The sequence below is a fragment of the Scardinius erythrophthalmus genome (genome assembly GCF_964197995.2).
Source record: "Scardinius erythrophthalmus genome assembly, chromosome: 7".
Lineage (NCBI taxonomy): Eukaryota > Metazoa > Chordata > Actinopteri > Cypriniformes > Leuciscidae > Scardinius > Scardinius erythrophthalmus.
In genome coordinates this window covers 21,632,535-21,648,766 of record NC_138227.1, presented here as the reverse complement: position 1 = coordinate 21,648,766, position 16,232 = coordinate 21,632,535, and the positions used below count along the sequence as shown (strand labels likewise).

General features: G+C 36.7%; 1 protein-coding gene across 3 annotated transcripts in view; it reads right to left on the bottom strand.

The window, feature by feature from the left end:
• Positions 1-16,232, bottom strand: part of rap1gap2a (RAP1 GTPase activating protein 2a) — an 84,299-nt gene that overhangs the window by 25,168 nt on the left and 42,899 nt on the right. Inside the window, exon 1 of one of the 3 annotated variants that reach the window (XM_081370663.1) lies at positions 13,086-13,405. The exons of the other annotated variants lie outside the window; for them this stretch is intronic. Within the exon in view, the coding sequence (XP_081226789.1) occupies positions 13,086-13,309 (224 nt within the window). The 5' untranslated portion in view covers positions 13,310-13,405. Of the gene's footprint in view, positions 1-13,085; positions 13,406-16,232 lie in introns of those variants that run through there. 3 annotated transcript variants of the gene reach the window in all.

The following is a 16,232-nucleotide window of genomic DNA, read 5'->3' as shown; positions in this document are numbered from 1 at the left end:
TCACGCTATGAAGAAGACTAACTTAAAATGCAGCAGTTTTGCACAGAAGACTGGCCCTCAAACACATACGCAGAGGATATTTCGAGTGGAAACCAGTATAAAACAGGATTTTTTTTAAAGGAGGAAGGAAAAACAAAGTGCAAAGTCCTTAGAAATGCACCCTTTACATCCAGGTTTTTGAAAAACATTTATACCATTTTTCTTTATGTTGGTTGCACCACTTAGCTGTAATTTTGCAGGCGAAAGATTTATTTTAAATATTAATGCAGTGTTAAAAAATATTTCCCATAAATGAATAAATAAATCTACATTTTGAGATTGCTTAATAAACATACTATATAATTAATGAAAATGTAAATGAGTTGCGTGATGTGAATCTTTAGTTGTTTTTTAGCTGATATATTCAAATATTTTAAAATGCTGTTCATCCATACAAAGACTTGACCTCTTCTATGATGAGCATGTTTTTTTTTTTCTATGTTAAAATTATTTTTTTTAACATTTTTCGGGGAAGTTAAAGTCAGAAATGTCAGGGTGACACCATCATGAAGAAAAAATCCTAAATGAAAACAACAATAACAATATTATTATTACAATTAATAATAATAAAGTAATAATTGTATTACTATGATTTTCATTATTATAATGAATGGATGTTCAAATAAAAATAAAAATTGTGCCACGTGACCCATTTACATTTTCATGAATTATTTAATATTAATTAGTAAACATATCTCAAAATGTAGATGATTTTACGTTTTAGTGTCCTTTGAAATTTGCTTTTGTCATTACAGGCAATTCTGATCCTGATATTAGGTAGTTTTGCACTAAAACAAAACCCTGGCCCTCAGACGTACAGTAGATGTGTGTACACACACACACACACACACACACACACACACACACACACACACACACACACACACACACACACACACACACACACACACACACACACACACACACACACACACACACACACACACACACACACACACACACACAGTCAGTGCAGTACCCTTTGAAAGAGTTAACTGAAAAGAACATGGTTTTGCCTCCAGAGACTAAGGTAAAAGACTGCAGGATAGAAAAAACCAATAACATCAATTCTTCTGTTTGCCTTGGTATCTGCACAGAGACATAACAAGAACAACTAAGAGCAGCCAGCCCTGCAGACAAACTGCTGTAGGTCGGGGGGACAGGGAGTAAGGAAAGGCGTAAGTCTCCAAGCAGGAACATGATCGCATTTTAAAAGCAGTTCTTTCAGCCAAAGACAAATGACAGAGGGTCTACTTGGAATCAGAGGTTAAAATTAGTCAGGCAGACCAACTCTGGTCTAGAAATGCAGCTCCTTGCAGACGGTCTCAAGTGAGGGTCCATTAAAATCTTCCCTTACATTACACCTCTGAGGGTCATTAAACTCCAAAAACATTGACCACATGAAGAGCTGTAGCTGGAAAATGGCACATTAATGCATATAAGAGGCTGTGAAAGTTTCAAAGGAAGATGTAAGAGAGTCATTTCAATCAGAGAGGATGGAACCAGTAACATAAACACAATTTATACATAATATTTAGTATTTATATCATAATACCACAATTACCACAAAGGTTATATGCATTTGCAGAAATTTTGACTGTGGAACTAGATTTAGTCCAACAAAAAAGTTGTAGGACTAGCAAATCAAATAACCAAATTTGTGACATTGATCAGAAAAAATAGTTAATGGTCCCATTAGTTAATGTTATTTATTGCACCAAGAACGATAACTATAACGATAATGATAAAAATAAAGATATAGTTCTAAAATAGTAATACCTGTACATATTTAAAAAAGTATTGCAGAGTCTACACCACAACTATAAAAACAGCACAGAGAAACAATATCACTGGAATCCCTTTCAGAACTATTTTTTTTTCCAGCTGACGAACAATAAAAACATTTGGCAGCCAATCAGAATACATCCTGTTTGAAAGAGCTCAAGCACTTAAAGTGGCAAATGACAAAAACTACAGCACGCGCTTAGAATAAACAGAGCGTTAGCGTTCGTTGGTGTGGACACTAATATAGTTATCGTTATCATTCTTGGTGTGAACGAGCCTTAACAATTGAGCAATGCATTTGTTACCGTATTTATAAATATTTGGTAACATTAAAATATGACGTTAATATTAAAAATATTAGTTCATGTTAGCTCAAGTCAATGAAATAATGTTAAAAGATACAACTTTTAATTTGAATAATTTATTAGTAATCATACCATGGTCTGGGTGAATACTTGATTCTGATTGGCTGCAGGGTGTCCATTAAAAAGCGATAGAGGACACCTAGTAAAGGAGTTCTGGTGAAACTGACTGTTTACCGTTCGAAATTAATAAATAAATGCGCTGGCTACATCAGCTGCGAGTAACCATAGCAACAGGCAGTCAAAGTATCCGTTTACAATTTATTGTATCAAAACAAACATCTAGTTAGCCGTTATACATAGCCTACTAATACAAAAATGAGCGACTCTGTTATTTCTTTTAACCTTTTTGGAGACTTTGACAACTTTGATGACTGGGATGCGAAGGGTTCTATGAGCTGAGCGGACTATAAATATCTCCGGTTGCTAAATAAACCGTCAGGCGTAACCAGGGAAACCAAGTTATTGTTTGTAAAAACATTAGATTTCGATTGTAAAACTAATTAAAATATAAACTAATGTTTTAAAAATGTGTTATTTGGCAAGTGACCATGGTATAAGCGGGTTAATGCCCTTCGAGGTGTCCATTGTCAGGTATTAATGGACTTCGGCGGAGTCGTCGGACGGTTCACGCATCGCCGTCGTCCATTAATACCTGACAATGGACACCTCGAAGGGCATTAACCCTTACATTTTGAAAATAACACTAACTAAGATTAATAAATGCTTTAGAAGTATTTTTCATTGTTGTTAACTAATGCAGTTAACTATTGTTATAAAAATGGAACCTAATTGTAAAGTCTAGCCAAAATTATTAAATCAGAAAATGATGTAAAATAAAAATATTTTTAATAGTGATCAAATTTATGAATGAAACATCCAGTAGTCTAACGCAGTGACAAAGCAAATTTGCTGTTTTGTTGCCTAGAAGGTTTCAGTATGGGTAGCTGTCCTGACATTACTAAAATATCACATTAAGTGGAGGGACACAGTCAATGTTAATGTACTTCGTTGATGCGTATATTCCCTTTTTCCCTTTCTGAAATACATCCAGCACACAGAAACCATTCACTTAGACTCAAAAGCCGCGTCTGGATGCCAGCCTTTCAATTGTTAACGGGAAACTGAGTCTACCCATGACTGCAGCTGCTTGAGGGGACATGCTCCAGAACACCAGGACTCTTGTTAAAAATGACCAGTTGTGCTCCAGATTCATGTCTATACTGCACTGCACCTTTTTCCCAGCTGGGTCACCAGAACAATGCCAGCTGCTGCTATGGATCTAAAGTCAAGAGGACAAACAGATGGGCAACAGCAGAGGCTGATGTCAAAGTTTGTGGGACCAATCCCAGTCTACTGTGTTTTGACACAGTTCCCTCAAATTAGGCAGATGCCAACATGTGCTGTGTAGCTCTTGCAACAAAGGATAAACACGGTTTGTACCGACAGACCACATGTGTTTTGTGAGGTGAACTGAGAAACCATAGAAATTCAAGACACATTTAGAAACCAAATACTAAAACCATAAAAGACAAGCATGTTGAGTTTTTTTTTTAAAGCAATAGGATAATATAACAGGAAATCCTCCTCACACACACACACAATGTTGTAACGTAACGTTATGTATCAGAAATACCTATATGCGCTGCTTTTACATGCAGTCTGAAACCGGTGTAGCTTTAGAGGCAATGTATTGTTGATCAGCATTTCTAATGACACTCATTGCTGATGTAACTGTCACTGACTAGGCCTACATCACTCTCACTTTGCATGAGTGGACAGGACCACAAACACCACTAAATGCCCAGTGTTCGATCATTACTCATCAGTGGGAGATTTTCAATCGTTAATGATCTTAAACATACAGTTTACCAGAACAAAAAGGGATAAAACACTTAAGACTGAAATTATCTACAAAACAATGTTTGATGACAAAGATTTTAGAGTACAAAGGTTGAAATAGTATTTTTTTTTATGTATTCCAATAATCTGTTTAATGTTTTAAGTACAATTTCGAAAAAAGTCATTTTTTACAGTGTAGCAAAATTGTTGTAAAATTACAAAACAATACACTCAAACTAGACTTAAAAACTCTATTTCAGTCTTTCTACTTCAAAATGTTAATTCAATGTGTTACTTGCAGTTTCTTTGTTCACTGTAAAAAGTGATCAAAAGACAACATAAAAAAAGTAAGGAAATCCGCTGCCTTAAAATTATTAAGTAAGCTTCATGCGTAATTGAATAAATTAAGTTATGTTCACACAACTTAAAATTATTAAGTAAAATAAGCTTCATGCGTAATTGAATGAATCAAGTTATGTTCACACAACTTAAAATTATTAAGTAAATAAGCTTCATGCGTAATTGAATAAATCAAGTTATGTTCACACAACTTAAAATTAAGTAAAAAAGCTTCATGCGTAATTGAATAAATTAAGTTGTGTGAACATAACACATAAGTTAATTTTTTCAGTTACGCATAAAGTTTATTTACTCGCTACGGGTTTCCTCACTTTTTTAAGTTAAATCAACTGATCACTTCTTACAGCGTAATAATTTGTGAAATTTACTAGCAATTTCTGGGGGGAAATCCAACACAATTGTGTGTGTGTGTGTGTGTGTGTGTGTGTGTGTGTGTGTGTGTGTGTGTGTTCACTGTGATAAAGATAGCATTTGATTAAGTTCATAAAATGTACATGGGGGATGTGGAAAGAGGCTGAGAGGTTTGCTGTACTGTGCACAATGGAAAGATGAAGAGTTATAAACAGGCTTATATGAAAGTTATATGAAACTTTTTCCTGGAACTCTACTGCAGAGTGCATTTATGATGCTGACTTATGAATTTGCCTTACAGCAGCCCTGGAACACAATTAACAATCACAGTAATTCACCGCTATGGCTTTATTAGAATCTTATCAGCTCATAGGGAGAACCGGGAAGTTGTGATATCTCTAGTTGTCCTGCACATGCTGTCTTTCCTCATTTCCAGTCCATAGTTTCATCACGAGGCTATCTGCCTCTTTAATTAGGCCTGATTCAATACTAATCACATCTGCCCAGTGATTATGATTATCTGTTCCGGCAACATGCCTCATGCTTTGATTACACTCCAGAGAAACAAAGACAACATATACATGTTGAGTAAATATATAAGCGCTCTTGATTCTGATTGGTCAAAATATTCAGAGGTATAATATTTTTGTAAAAAAAACTCCAGGCAACCAATTTTCTAAAATAAACAAGATCTTGTATCACTCTGTGACTTCTTTCTTCTCGCATAGTAAAATTATTTAAATGCTTTTAAACATAAAAAAAAAGAAAAAAGAGAGAGAGAAAAAAATGCACTAGAGTTAAAATATTTTAAGAACATTTTATGTAAACATTTATAATGTTATAGAAGATTTCTATTTCAAATAAATGCTGTTATTTTAAGCTTTCTGTTCATCAAAGAATCCTTTAAAAATATATCACGGTTACTACAAAAATATTAAGCAGCACAACTGTCTGTTTTCAAAATTGATAATAATAAGAAATGTTTCTTGAGCATCAGCATGTGAAGGATCATGTGACACTGAAGACTGGAGTAATGATGCTAAAAATTCAGCTTTGCCATTACAGGAATTATATCTTAAAATATATTAAAATAAAAACAGTTATTTTAAATCACAAGCTTTGGTGAACATTTCATGAGAATAGAATAGAATAGAATAGAATAGAATAGAATAGAATAGAATAGAATAGAATAGAATAGAATAGAATAGAATAGAATAGTTTGTCCATTTATTCAATGATTTATCAGGAAAGTTCTGATACCCGTCCTGATATGTTAGTTTATTTTGTGTGTGCGATTCTCACATACTGACTATATACATTATCACTTACAAATTAAATAGGACAAGGGAGAAGACCAGACTAGAGGAAAGGAAATACTGCCTGAGGGCTGACAATTAAATCCTAATTATAAATGTTATTTTTGACCTTGATAAATACTTATGAAAAGCGAAAATGAACTTGATCAGTCCCCCTTTGATGATTGCAAATGGCAAATCACTGTAATGGACTTAATATTCAGCAAATTAGAAAGAGAAAAAAAACAAAACAATGACAAGCAGAAGCAATTTTATTGTTACCAACCAAAGGCACTGTGTATTTGTTCTGCTCTAATCAACTAATTTAATATGATCCCGTCAGGTTCATTCTTTTACAGATACAGTCCGCGGCCTAAACATCATCTACGAGCTATACGATTATGCAATTACTATGACAGTGTCAAAGCTCTGCTCGTCAACAGAACTGACAGTTCACATGCTGAGGTACTCTTTTATCATTCTTCTCCCAGCGAGGGATTATGGGAAGCAATACCAGTGTTGTTTAAATGGATAATGTTTTAGTCCTTAGATAACTCTCAGAGTGGTCAGAGGCCGGCTTCCTGTTGTACGTTGATATGTTGAGGCTATTTATAGAAAGTGTTAAATGTGGACTGCAGCCAGTGTCCCAAACATGGTAGAAAGTGTTAAATGTGGACTGCAGCCAGTGTCCCAAACATGGTATACCACATAGACATTCAGTCTCACAACACACTGACACACAAACATATGAAAATGCCTTGTAATACAAATGTAATTTTGACAAACTCCGCATGGAAATTTAATTAAGAAATAATTGCTGCTGAAACAGAACGTTTTAACACATAAAAGGCACAATCGATACTGAGTGCTGCTAAAACCCTCTCTGCTTTTAGACCCTGCTGTGCTAACAAGAATTAGAAAGTCGCTCAATAGGGCTCAATTAAGGCATTCAGTCTTTTTTCTTTGATTTTTTTCTAGTTTAACTTTCGTAAACAAAGTGTTAAAGTACTAGAGGAATATGGCATTGTGCCATGTGGACAAAGTGTTACAACTTTTATTTGATCAAATTCAATCTTATTCCTTCTTAACAGACTATACGAAAATGATCATTCAAAAATAACATTATAAAGAGAACCCAAAAAGGTCATTCAAGTTCACTGACTGGTTCCTACAACTCCAAAGACTAGTAGTTGCCAACCTTGTTAGGATCAATTAATGATGCAATATACGCAGGCTAAATTATGAACCTCTAGAAAATCACCTTTTTTTAATAGGAAGCTGGCTGGCTCCTGACTCTTTGCACCTGTTCTCCATTTTACTCTACTGAGATTTTGCCCACCACCTGTAGACAATCAATAACTCACTTAATAAAGCAATTCAGTCACCATTACACATTAGCAAGACTAGCCTCGCTACTATGGCAACTGCTCAGAGGTTGGCATTGGCATCCTATATGGCTAATAACTCTCAGCAGGATGAGAGAAACAATAAAGTGCTCAGGAGAAAATGTTATACATTTACATGTTATTTCATTCCTTTTCCACAGAACAATGGCAAAATTGTTGTGCCAACTACATTGCATCCGATAGCAATGTCGCAACACACAATTGTAAGTACCAGTGTTTTTATTATGTCACTATTGCTTTGTCTGATACAGATTGCTTGATATTTACTGAGTATTTATACTGTAGGGCCGCAGTCAAACTGAATAGTTGTGATATGCTGTTCTTTCCTTTGCTTCAGCATTTATGGGGTTAATGCGTTGGATTAATATCGGATACGGAAGAAAACACGTAGAGAACGATGATTTAGTTGTTTTTATCTAAGCCATTTACTGTAATCCTAAATAAAAACTTCAGTGACCAACATCTTATGTTTTATCATCAGTAAAACATTACAACACTACTACTACTACTACTACTACTACTACTACTACTACTACTCTACTACTATAAGAACAACAGTGTGACAAACAATGGCACATTCATTCATAATTCCATTTACACAAAACACCATGAATCATCCTTTGTCCATTATAACTGTGGTAACTCCAAGTACTTATTTTAATATGCACAACTGTTACCCAATCATAGCAGTGGGCGTTAACCTCCAAGTCTCCAAAAACAGGGTAGAAAATGGCCTATTACTTCTAAATAATGATGTAAAATTCTTTAAAATGTTATAAGTGGACCTCAGAGAACATTTTGAAAAAAAAATGCAGTTCATGGCCGCTTTAAAAGAAAATCGTATTTCAGTCTTTCTACTTCAAAATGGTTTAATTCAATGTTACGTGCCGTTTTATTGTATGTCATTTGAGTGAAATGTGTTTCAAAGTAAATCCTACACCATTGTTTCCCCCCAATGTAGCTGTTGTATATTTCAGAAAGTGGGACCCACGCAAGAGGATTTTCATGTTTGGTGGTGCGTCGGCATCTCAGATTATGAAAAAAAAGCTAAATAAGAAAACAAGTAGGCTACTGGCAAGGGAACAGACACAAACCTGTTGATATGTAATCCCTCTTTCCAGCTGTCCGAATAAATCCAATTCATTCTCACATCAACAATATCTTCCCTCACCTGTTTGACAGTATTCAGTCATGTTTTTGCCTCCAGCGTGACTCTGGGAGCAGCTCGTGTTTATTTGCCTTTAGACAAATTGGACAGTTGTTAGTTTTTGGAGGCTTTCCACATTCAAAAAGTCAAAAAGAGTCTCATCAGACCAGCACAGGGGCCTTAAGGGGGGCTGGTGAGACGCTGCCATTGAGCAGGGCTTTTGATATCACTCCCTCTATTAAAGCAACCTGTGCTCCTCTGGGGTTTTTAAATGCATTAACCCTTTGTCCATATCTCTAAATCAACAGTCTAACAGGAGACAAAGAGGACGCCACAGGGTTTTGAGAGAGCGAGAATGGGAGAGAGAAAGGGGAAAAGAAAAGTGACTTCTAAAAATACCCTCCTCAGTTCAACAGCTCTGTAAATAGGCTCTATACAACCTGTCAGTGAAACCGTTTCGGAAGCACTTGTTAAGAGACGTGGTCACCTCATCTATTCCACTTATACAGATACAGTTCAATGGACCACTATACACACACACACCAGAAGAGACACTTTTATTTTGATAATGAGTGGCAGCTATACTATCGCCCTATAAAAGGTAAAATGCAGAAACTATGGCAACAGTGAAGCTGGGGAAAATGGCTTCAATGTCTTTTGATTGAATTTTGATTGATTTGATATCACTTTTCACACTCCGTCTTCTCTGAATCTGAGCTTACTTGAGCTAAACTAATCTGTCACAGAACAAATCATATTCTGAAAGATCTGATTTTGTTCACAAATCGATTAGGAGGTTGACATTTGTCCATATCTATTTTTTTTTATTTAATAAAAATACATAAAAAGCAACGCATTTCTCACAGTGACTTGAATACACAACTTACAGCATCTGGTCAACATGTATTTATATTTTTATGTACATTTATGTATTCAAACTGGAGGTATAATGTCTGAAATGTCTAAAATATCTACATAGAAAAAGAAAAAAAAGCCTCATTAAAAGGATGAAAGAGAAAACCATATTGAATAGTTTGGCATAATTGTGCAGACATCCAGAATGTGCAGGCGGAAAAAAACAGGAAATTACATCACAGAAAGGAAGACCGAAGACCATCATAATAACTGTGTCAAGGTCAGTAAGTCTCTTAAAATATTAGTTAATCTGACTTTATGACATGGTAAGGATATTCAGGTTGTGGTACAAAAAGCATAATGATATCTATTTATGAATGAATCATAAATACTCGGAATAATTCATGATATTTGTAATAATGATTAATATGTGGATATATTCAAGGTGCATCGAATTTACTTAATACAACACATGACCTGCTTAGAGTCATTAAAATGAAATGTTGATACAAAATCAAATGTATTTTCAGATTGTTAAAATCACTTTATCACTGATTTGTTACTGACTGTTTGACAAAATTACTGTTTTCGCACGGCAGTATAAATCAAACAAAAAGTTCAGGGACATTCAGAAGGAATATTCCACCCCCTCTCATTTAATGTTTACCTTTAGTAGGACTGATAAGGAACATCAGAACGTAATCCATCACTTGCTCAATATGTTTTGTTGCCATTTGACCCCTTTACTTTGAGTTTTTACCGTGTGTATTTTACTGAGTGATCTTCGCCATTGTGCTGGCAGCTAGAGGACTGTTTTACAGCCTCTTCTGGATGAATGAGCTGCATGGTTTTTTCCAGGTACTCAAAGATGACTCGCTCTTACAGTTGCAGACTATGATTCAGCTGTGATCCCGAATGAGGAACTGAACTGGAATCTTATGCTGGGAATCTTATCCTCGGACCTAGAGGACATTGAGTCTGTGTATGTTTATATGAGAGGCAGAGGGCAAAAGGTGACCTAGTTTAGTTTAATTTCATGCAGCTGCTAATCAAAAACGCTTTCTCAACAACAGAGAGAGAGAGAGAGAGAGAGAGAGAGAGAGAGAGAGAGAGAGAGAGAGAGGGGGTAAAACAACTGAGCGAAGAGGAAGTAAAGGTGGGAGGAGGGCACAGCGGAGGTACATAAGGAAAAAAAATTACACACGAAGAAAAGTGAAAAAAGCTGAAGGAAAATAAAGTGTGATGGAAACAGAATGAGTCAGGAGGTAAAGGCAGTTCATGTGAACTGCAGGAGACAGGATCATGGGAGAAATGAGTGATGAAGGTGGAGAAAATTAGATTTCAGTGAATGAAACAGGAAACCAGAAAAACATTTGCTTTGGTGCTTAATGAGCTTATGAAGAAATGCTTTCGCTGCTGCTCTCATCTTACAGCACTTGCCAAGATAAATGGAAGAGGAGCATCATGTAAAATAAAGAATCATTAACCAAAATAAAGCATGAAACTAGTCAAGGTGGTAGAGAGACCGAAAACAACTAAAATAATGCACAAAAAAAAAATCTAAAAAAGTATTTGTCTTGTTTTCCAGTAAAAAAAAAATCTTTTTTTTTTTTAAAGAAATAAATTTACTTAAGGAGCAAAATTAGATATCAAGACATTTTTAGAGAATATAATTTAACCCACTGGAAAATAGTATGAAGCATTAAACTTACTATTTATTTTATTTGTTTTTAGATGTATGCTACAAATTTGTTTTTTAGAAGTCTTAATTAAATTCAACTATATAATATTTTTAATGAATAACTAATTTAATAACTTCTTTTTTATATTTATACTGGAAATCAAGACAAAAGCACTGATAAAGAAGGCTCTTTTTTAAAGAGCTTTTTACCAACTCAAAGAGCATCATTAACTCATCAACATCATTAAATTACACTCTCGAACCTTGTACCAAACCTTTCATTTGAAGATAAAACAATGCAATTACTACAGCATTCAACCCTTTGATTAAGACAAGAGGAAGCAATAACTTTCCTGACAGACCAAACTTGAAACAACCAGCCTTCAAGGTGATTCACATTATAATGTTAACAGATATGCCCTGCTTATCACTCATTCAAACACAGCAGACCTGTAAAGCCTGTCAGATGTAGACTTTCTTCTCACGGAGTGCCCGTCTGAGCTGAAGAACGGGACAGAACGGATCTAGAGGGAATAAACAGGGCGACTCCAGCTGGGCCGTCTCGCAGTGATGTCAGTAACCATGCCAGTTATCGATGACATCTATGCAAATGGAGCCGCACACGCGGCGCCTCCGAACACAAATCGCATTGTGTGCAGGGTTCAGAGCGGCACGACACCTGCGTAAAAGAGTTTGTTTGGATGTGTGTTAGGACCTGCCTATGCGGTCAAATCGGTTTTAATTAATGATTAGACAAAGTATACACTAGGGCCACTGTTAGTGATAATCATGCCAGTTGATATAGAGCAACACGGCTAACTGACCAGACAGCCACTGGAGAAGCCTTTAGTAAATGATAGCTGAGAAATAGTTTTGTGGTTTCTTCCTCTGAGATTTACTTCTACAAACGATCTGACCTGGATGACCCTGACAAGGGGAGTTTGGTGAAAACTATCTGCCTCTCTCTCTCTCTCTGTTTGTTTAACAGAGCTGTATTTGCTTTTGAACTCTTTGTACATGGACTGTAACAAAGGAAAGAGAAAATACACGTGATCTTCTTAATATCTTAACTGTTTCTCCTAGACAGCAATGAGATCTGATAAGAGAGCAAGGGAGCTTTTGCTTGTCCTGAAAAAAAAAGACCCCCAACAACCTCACATTGAGTTTCAGAAGATTAGAGTTATTATGGTGAATTAAAATTATTTAAAGTATTCAATCATTAAAATATAAATATTAGATTAAAGTAAATGAAAATGAAAAATTTAAGCACTACAATTGCTGGGAAAAAAACTTAAACTGAAATAAAACTTAATTTAACCTAAATTACAAAAGAAAAATGAAATAAAATTAATTTAAAATAATCCAAATTACAACATTAGTATATAAAAAAAATCTAGAATAACACTGCTCTCAACAATGTCTCAAACTGTCCTCAGATTTGTACCAAATCTACACCAAAGTCTGTGATTAAATGTCTCAACATTTATCATCATATTCTTGCGAGACCAAAAATGTAATCCATGATAATTCTATAGCCATACAGTACATTGACTGTACAGTATATCAACAATTGACTAATTTATGTGTTACGTCATTTCTCCATCAGAAACAGTTGAGATACTTTAATGGCACATAATTGAGAACTCCATCAAGTGTCCTGAGTTATGAATGAGCAATACCTAAGAAATGAAATTTTGCCTTGGGTCATATGAGGAGGGAAGCTGGGAAGTTGCAAACGAGAACATCCTCAAAAGAGCCACAAAAAATGATCCTTTACTATATACTGACCCAATTACAACACACTCTGGGATGACAATAAATGTATGAAGTGTACATAAAGACCTATACATAGCCATAAACGCAGGTCAACTAGAGCACGGCGGCCGAAAACAACACCAGAACCGAGCCAGATATGAAATCACAGGACAAATTAGTGGGTGGGAAAAAATAAAGTTCACCCACCGCTCCTTCTCTCTCTCTTTCTCCTTCTGTCGTCTGGACTTGTGCAGTAGTCCGATCAGAATGACAGCAGCCCGAATGCCGGCTTTTTTTGAGTTCACTCTGGCTTCAGGATCCGACATGCTGTCCGGCCCACACTCCGAAACACACTTTGGACCAGGACCGTCCTGTGCTATTCTGGTATGACCAAGCTCTCTGCCTCTGGCTGAGGGACTGAGAATATACATCTCCGTCTACCTCTCTCCTTCTCATGCTCTCTCTCTTTCTCTCTCTCTCTCTCTCTCTCTTTCCTTCTCTCACTCGCTCCTACACCAGTTGTCATTGCCTGCTCCTGTCTGGATCTGATAGGCTGAGCAGAACGCAGGCCCCGCCCCCTTCTCACCAGAAAGTCCCTCCCTCTCAATCCCTCTCGCTGCTGTGTTCCTGGACTGCTTGCCTTACTGTTGCCAGACCTTTCCGCACTCGTTCAGTCTAAAAAAAATCTGTTCTCTTCTGCCCTCTTCACGCAACTACGAAACACGGTCAGACTTAATTGCATCTTGCATCTTTCTGAATCTCAATGTGACCTTTTGTTTAGTACTGAAAGAATCTCGATCACTATCACAACATCCTCGACCCCTTATCTTATGTTCTATGGCATTTCTTACCATCACAAAAAGGCTTTCAGAACATTCAAGTGTATAACAATAAGGTGGTCAAATTTGTGATCTTCCTCCTCTGCCAAAACAAGAATTTCCATTATGTTCCAGTATATTTGCATCTGCATGTTTGTGCGTTCCACAGTACAGCTAAAGGTGCGTATTGCGGTATGCTCCCTTCTGCATCTTGTCTGACCTGTTCTTCATTTTTCTCTCCCGTCTCTGTTTGTCTTTCATCTTCTCTTTTTGTTTGCCTTTTCCCACTGCAGGAAGTTACTCCCTCTTCTGCTGTCTGCCTAGTGTGCTGGGTCGGACTCTTTCCATGCATATCTCGCTCAATGACGGATTAATGCATGGGCCTGCTGAGCAATTGCCCCAAGGAGGTCTATAATACCTGGAGAAGGCTATCCGTTAGCATTTCCATTCATCTCAGTGGCAGCTGCTCAGCTGGGGCAGAAACCTACTGGTTAGAAATCTACCCTTTTTTTGCTCATGCCACACTGAATAAAAATAAAATATAATATTTATGATGCTGGTTGGTCTTTAACACCCAACATCAACACTGAATGCAGTGTGTCATGGTACAAATTCACAATCCTTTCCTAGTCTCACTGGTTGCCCAAAGCTTGTAGTCAGATGTTCTATTTATGTTTAATAATGGCAATAACCCATCCAGGTTTTTTGTTTCTGTTTAAAAAAGATTAGCTACCCATATCTGCAAAAACAGATGGTTCTCTGACAACTAAAATGAAAGCTAAAACAGAAACATTGGCCAGCTGGTCCTTAATCAATAAGGATTAAAGAAGACATAAAATCAAAATTGACTTTCCTTTTTACTTTCTTAAAAGGCATTCCTTGTCTTGGTCACACACTGCTCAAATAAAAATATTTCTATTCATATTCTTTCATTATAGAATTGCTACACCTCTAAAACATCTGTATGTATCGACTGACGTCACCAAACCCACTTATTTTTCAACTCAGCTCCTTTAACCGTCATGGTCCAATCAGTTCCACATAAATACAATTAAGTTCCACCCTAACTTTTTCTCAGTGTAACTTTTTCTAATTGAATATCCCGTTTCTCTCAGAAATACAGTTCAAAAGTTCTTCAAACATTCTTTTTTATATATAGAAATACTTCTGAATGTGAATGCATTGGAGTTTAATATTTTGTAAATAAAGGGGTAAATTGTTTTTTGCACAATCAAAGCACTCGCGTTACTTCATAAAATTGAGGTTAAATCACATGGATTACTTTTCTGGGTCTTGAAAGTGGTAGTTGTGTAGGCTGTCAATGGAGGGACAGAAAACTCTCAGATATCATCCAAAATATCTTAATTTGTGTTCAGAGTCTTACAGGTTTGGAACGACATGAGGGTAATTAATGACATAATTTTTGGATGAACTAACCCTTTAAGTAAACTGGGTTGTTAAAATTAGACGTGAACTTGGTTCCTTGACATATATTGAAAAGACTGAACTTCAATCCTTACCAGACCTGTTTCAGTTCAAATGTGCTACTTAGTAAAAAGTCTATTTCGTAAGATATTGAAGTATCTGTTACTTTGTCATATGTAGTGCTCCCTCGTAAGTGCAAAATATTACTAAGTTAAGAATGAGACAAAAACAAGCAGGAATCTGCAACAACAAGTGCTTCAAAAAGCCCATGTGCCCCTTCCCCAGACTCAGGCTCTGCCATGGTAACGTTGCTTCGGATTCTCCAAATCTGCCACCAGGATCCTCATCCCCACGGCAACCCTGAGCTTCCTCTGGGGAAGGGGAAGGTTGACAAGCAAACCGAGTCATGTGATCATTGGAAGAGATTTGGTATCTTGTATCTGAGGAGAGGTACTGGGAAATGAATGTGTGAGGTGTCAGGAAGGGAAGGTGAACCTTTTCCTCACGGCTGAGCTGTTAAGAGAGATGGAGAGCGAGAGACTCAGAATGGACACAAACTGAGCAGTCTTTCAACAAAGATCCATGAAGCTCCAGGCTGAACCCCTCAGAGAGACACAAACACAAATGCATGAGCAAACACATCCCCCTCTCCCACTCCCTCATCTCCTTACACACACAAACATTACTCCCACTGTCCCTCAGTACATCACACACACACACACACACACACACACACACACACACACACACACACACACACACACACACACGGTGTAAATACCTTATAGGAAATATTACACAATTTCTTGTCTTCCAAACATCTGTAGTAGCTCACAGCAACACACATCCCTCACACATTTCACTGCACTTCACATGACATCCCAGTGGTCTTCTTCATTCAGGTGCAAAAACACACTTTGGCCACTCATGAGAGGATGCATGGCCCAAGAAACACCACCAGTGACAAAATAATGCTGGCAAGTTACATCACATAACCTGCAGAGCGTCGGTTATATGAAAACTCGACACCTGTGAAGGCTAGGCACACGCATGCTAACACGAAGATCAAACACAAAATCAAACCCTAACTCAGTCAGAGTTGAAATCTTCA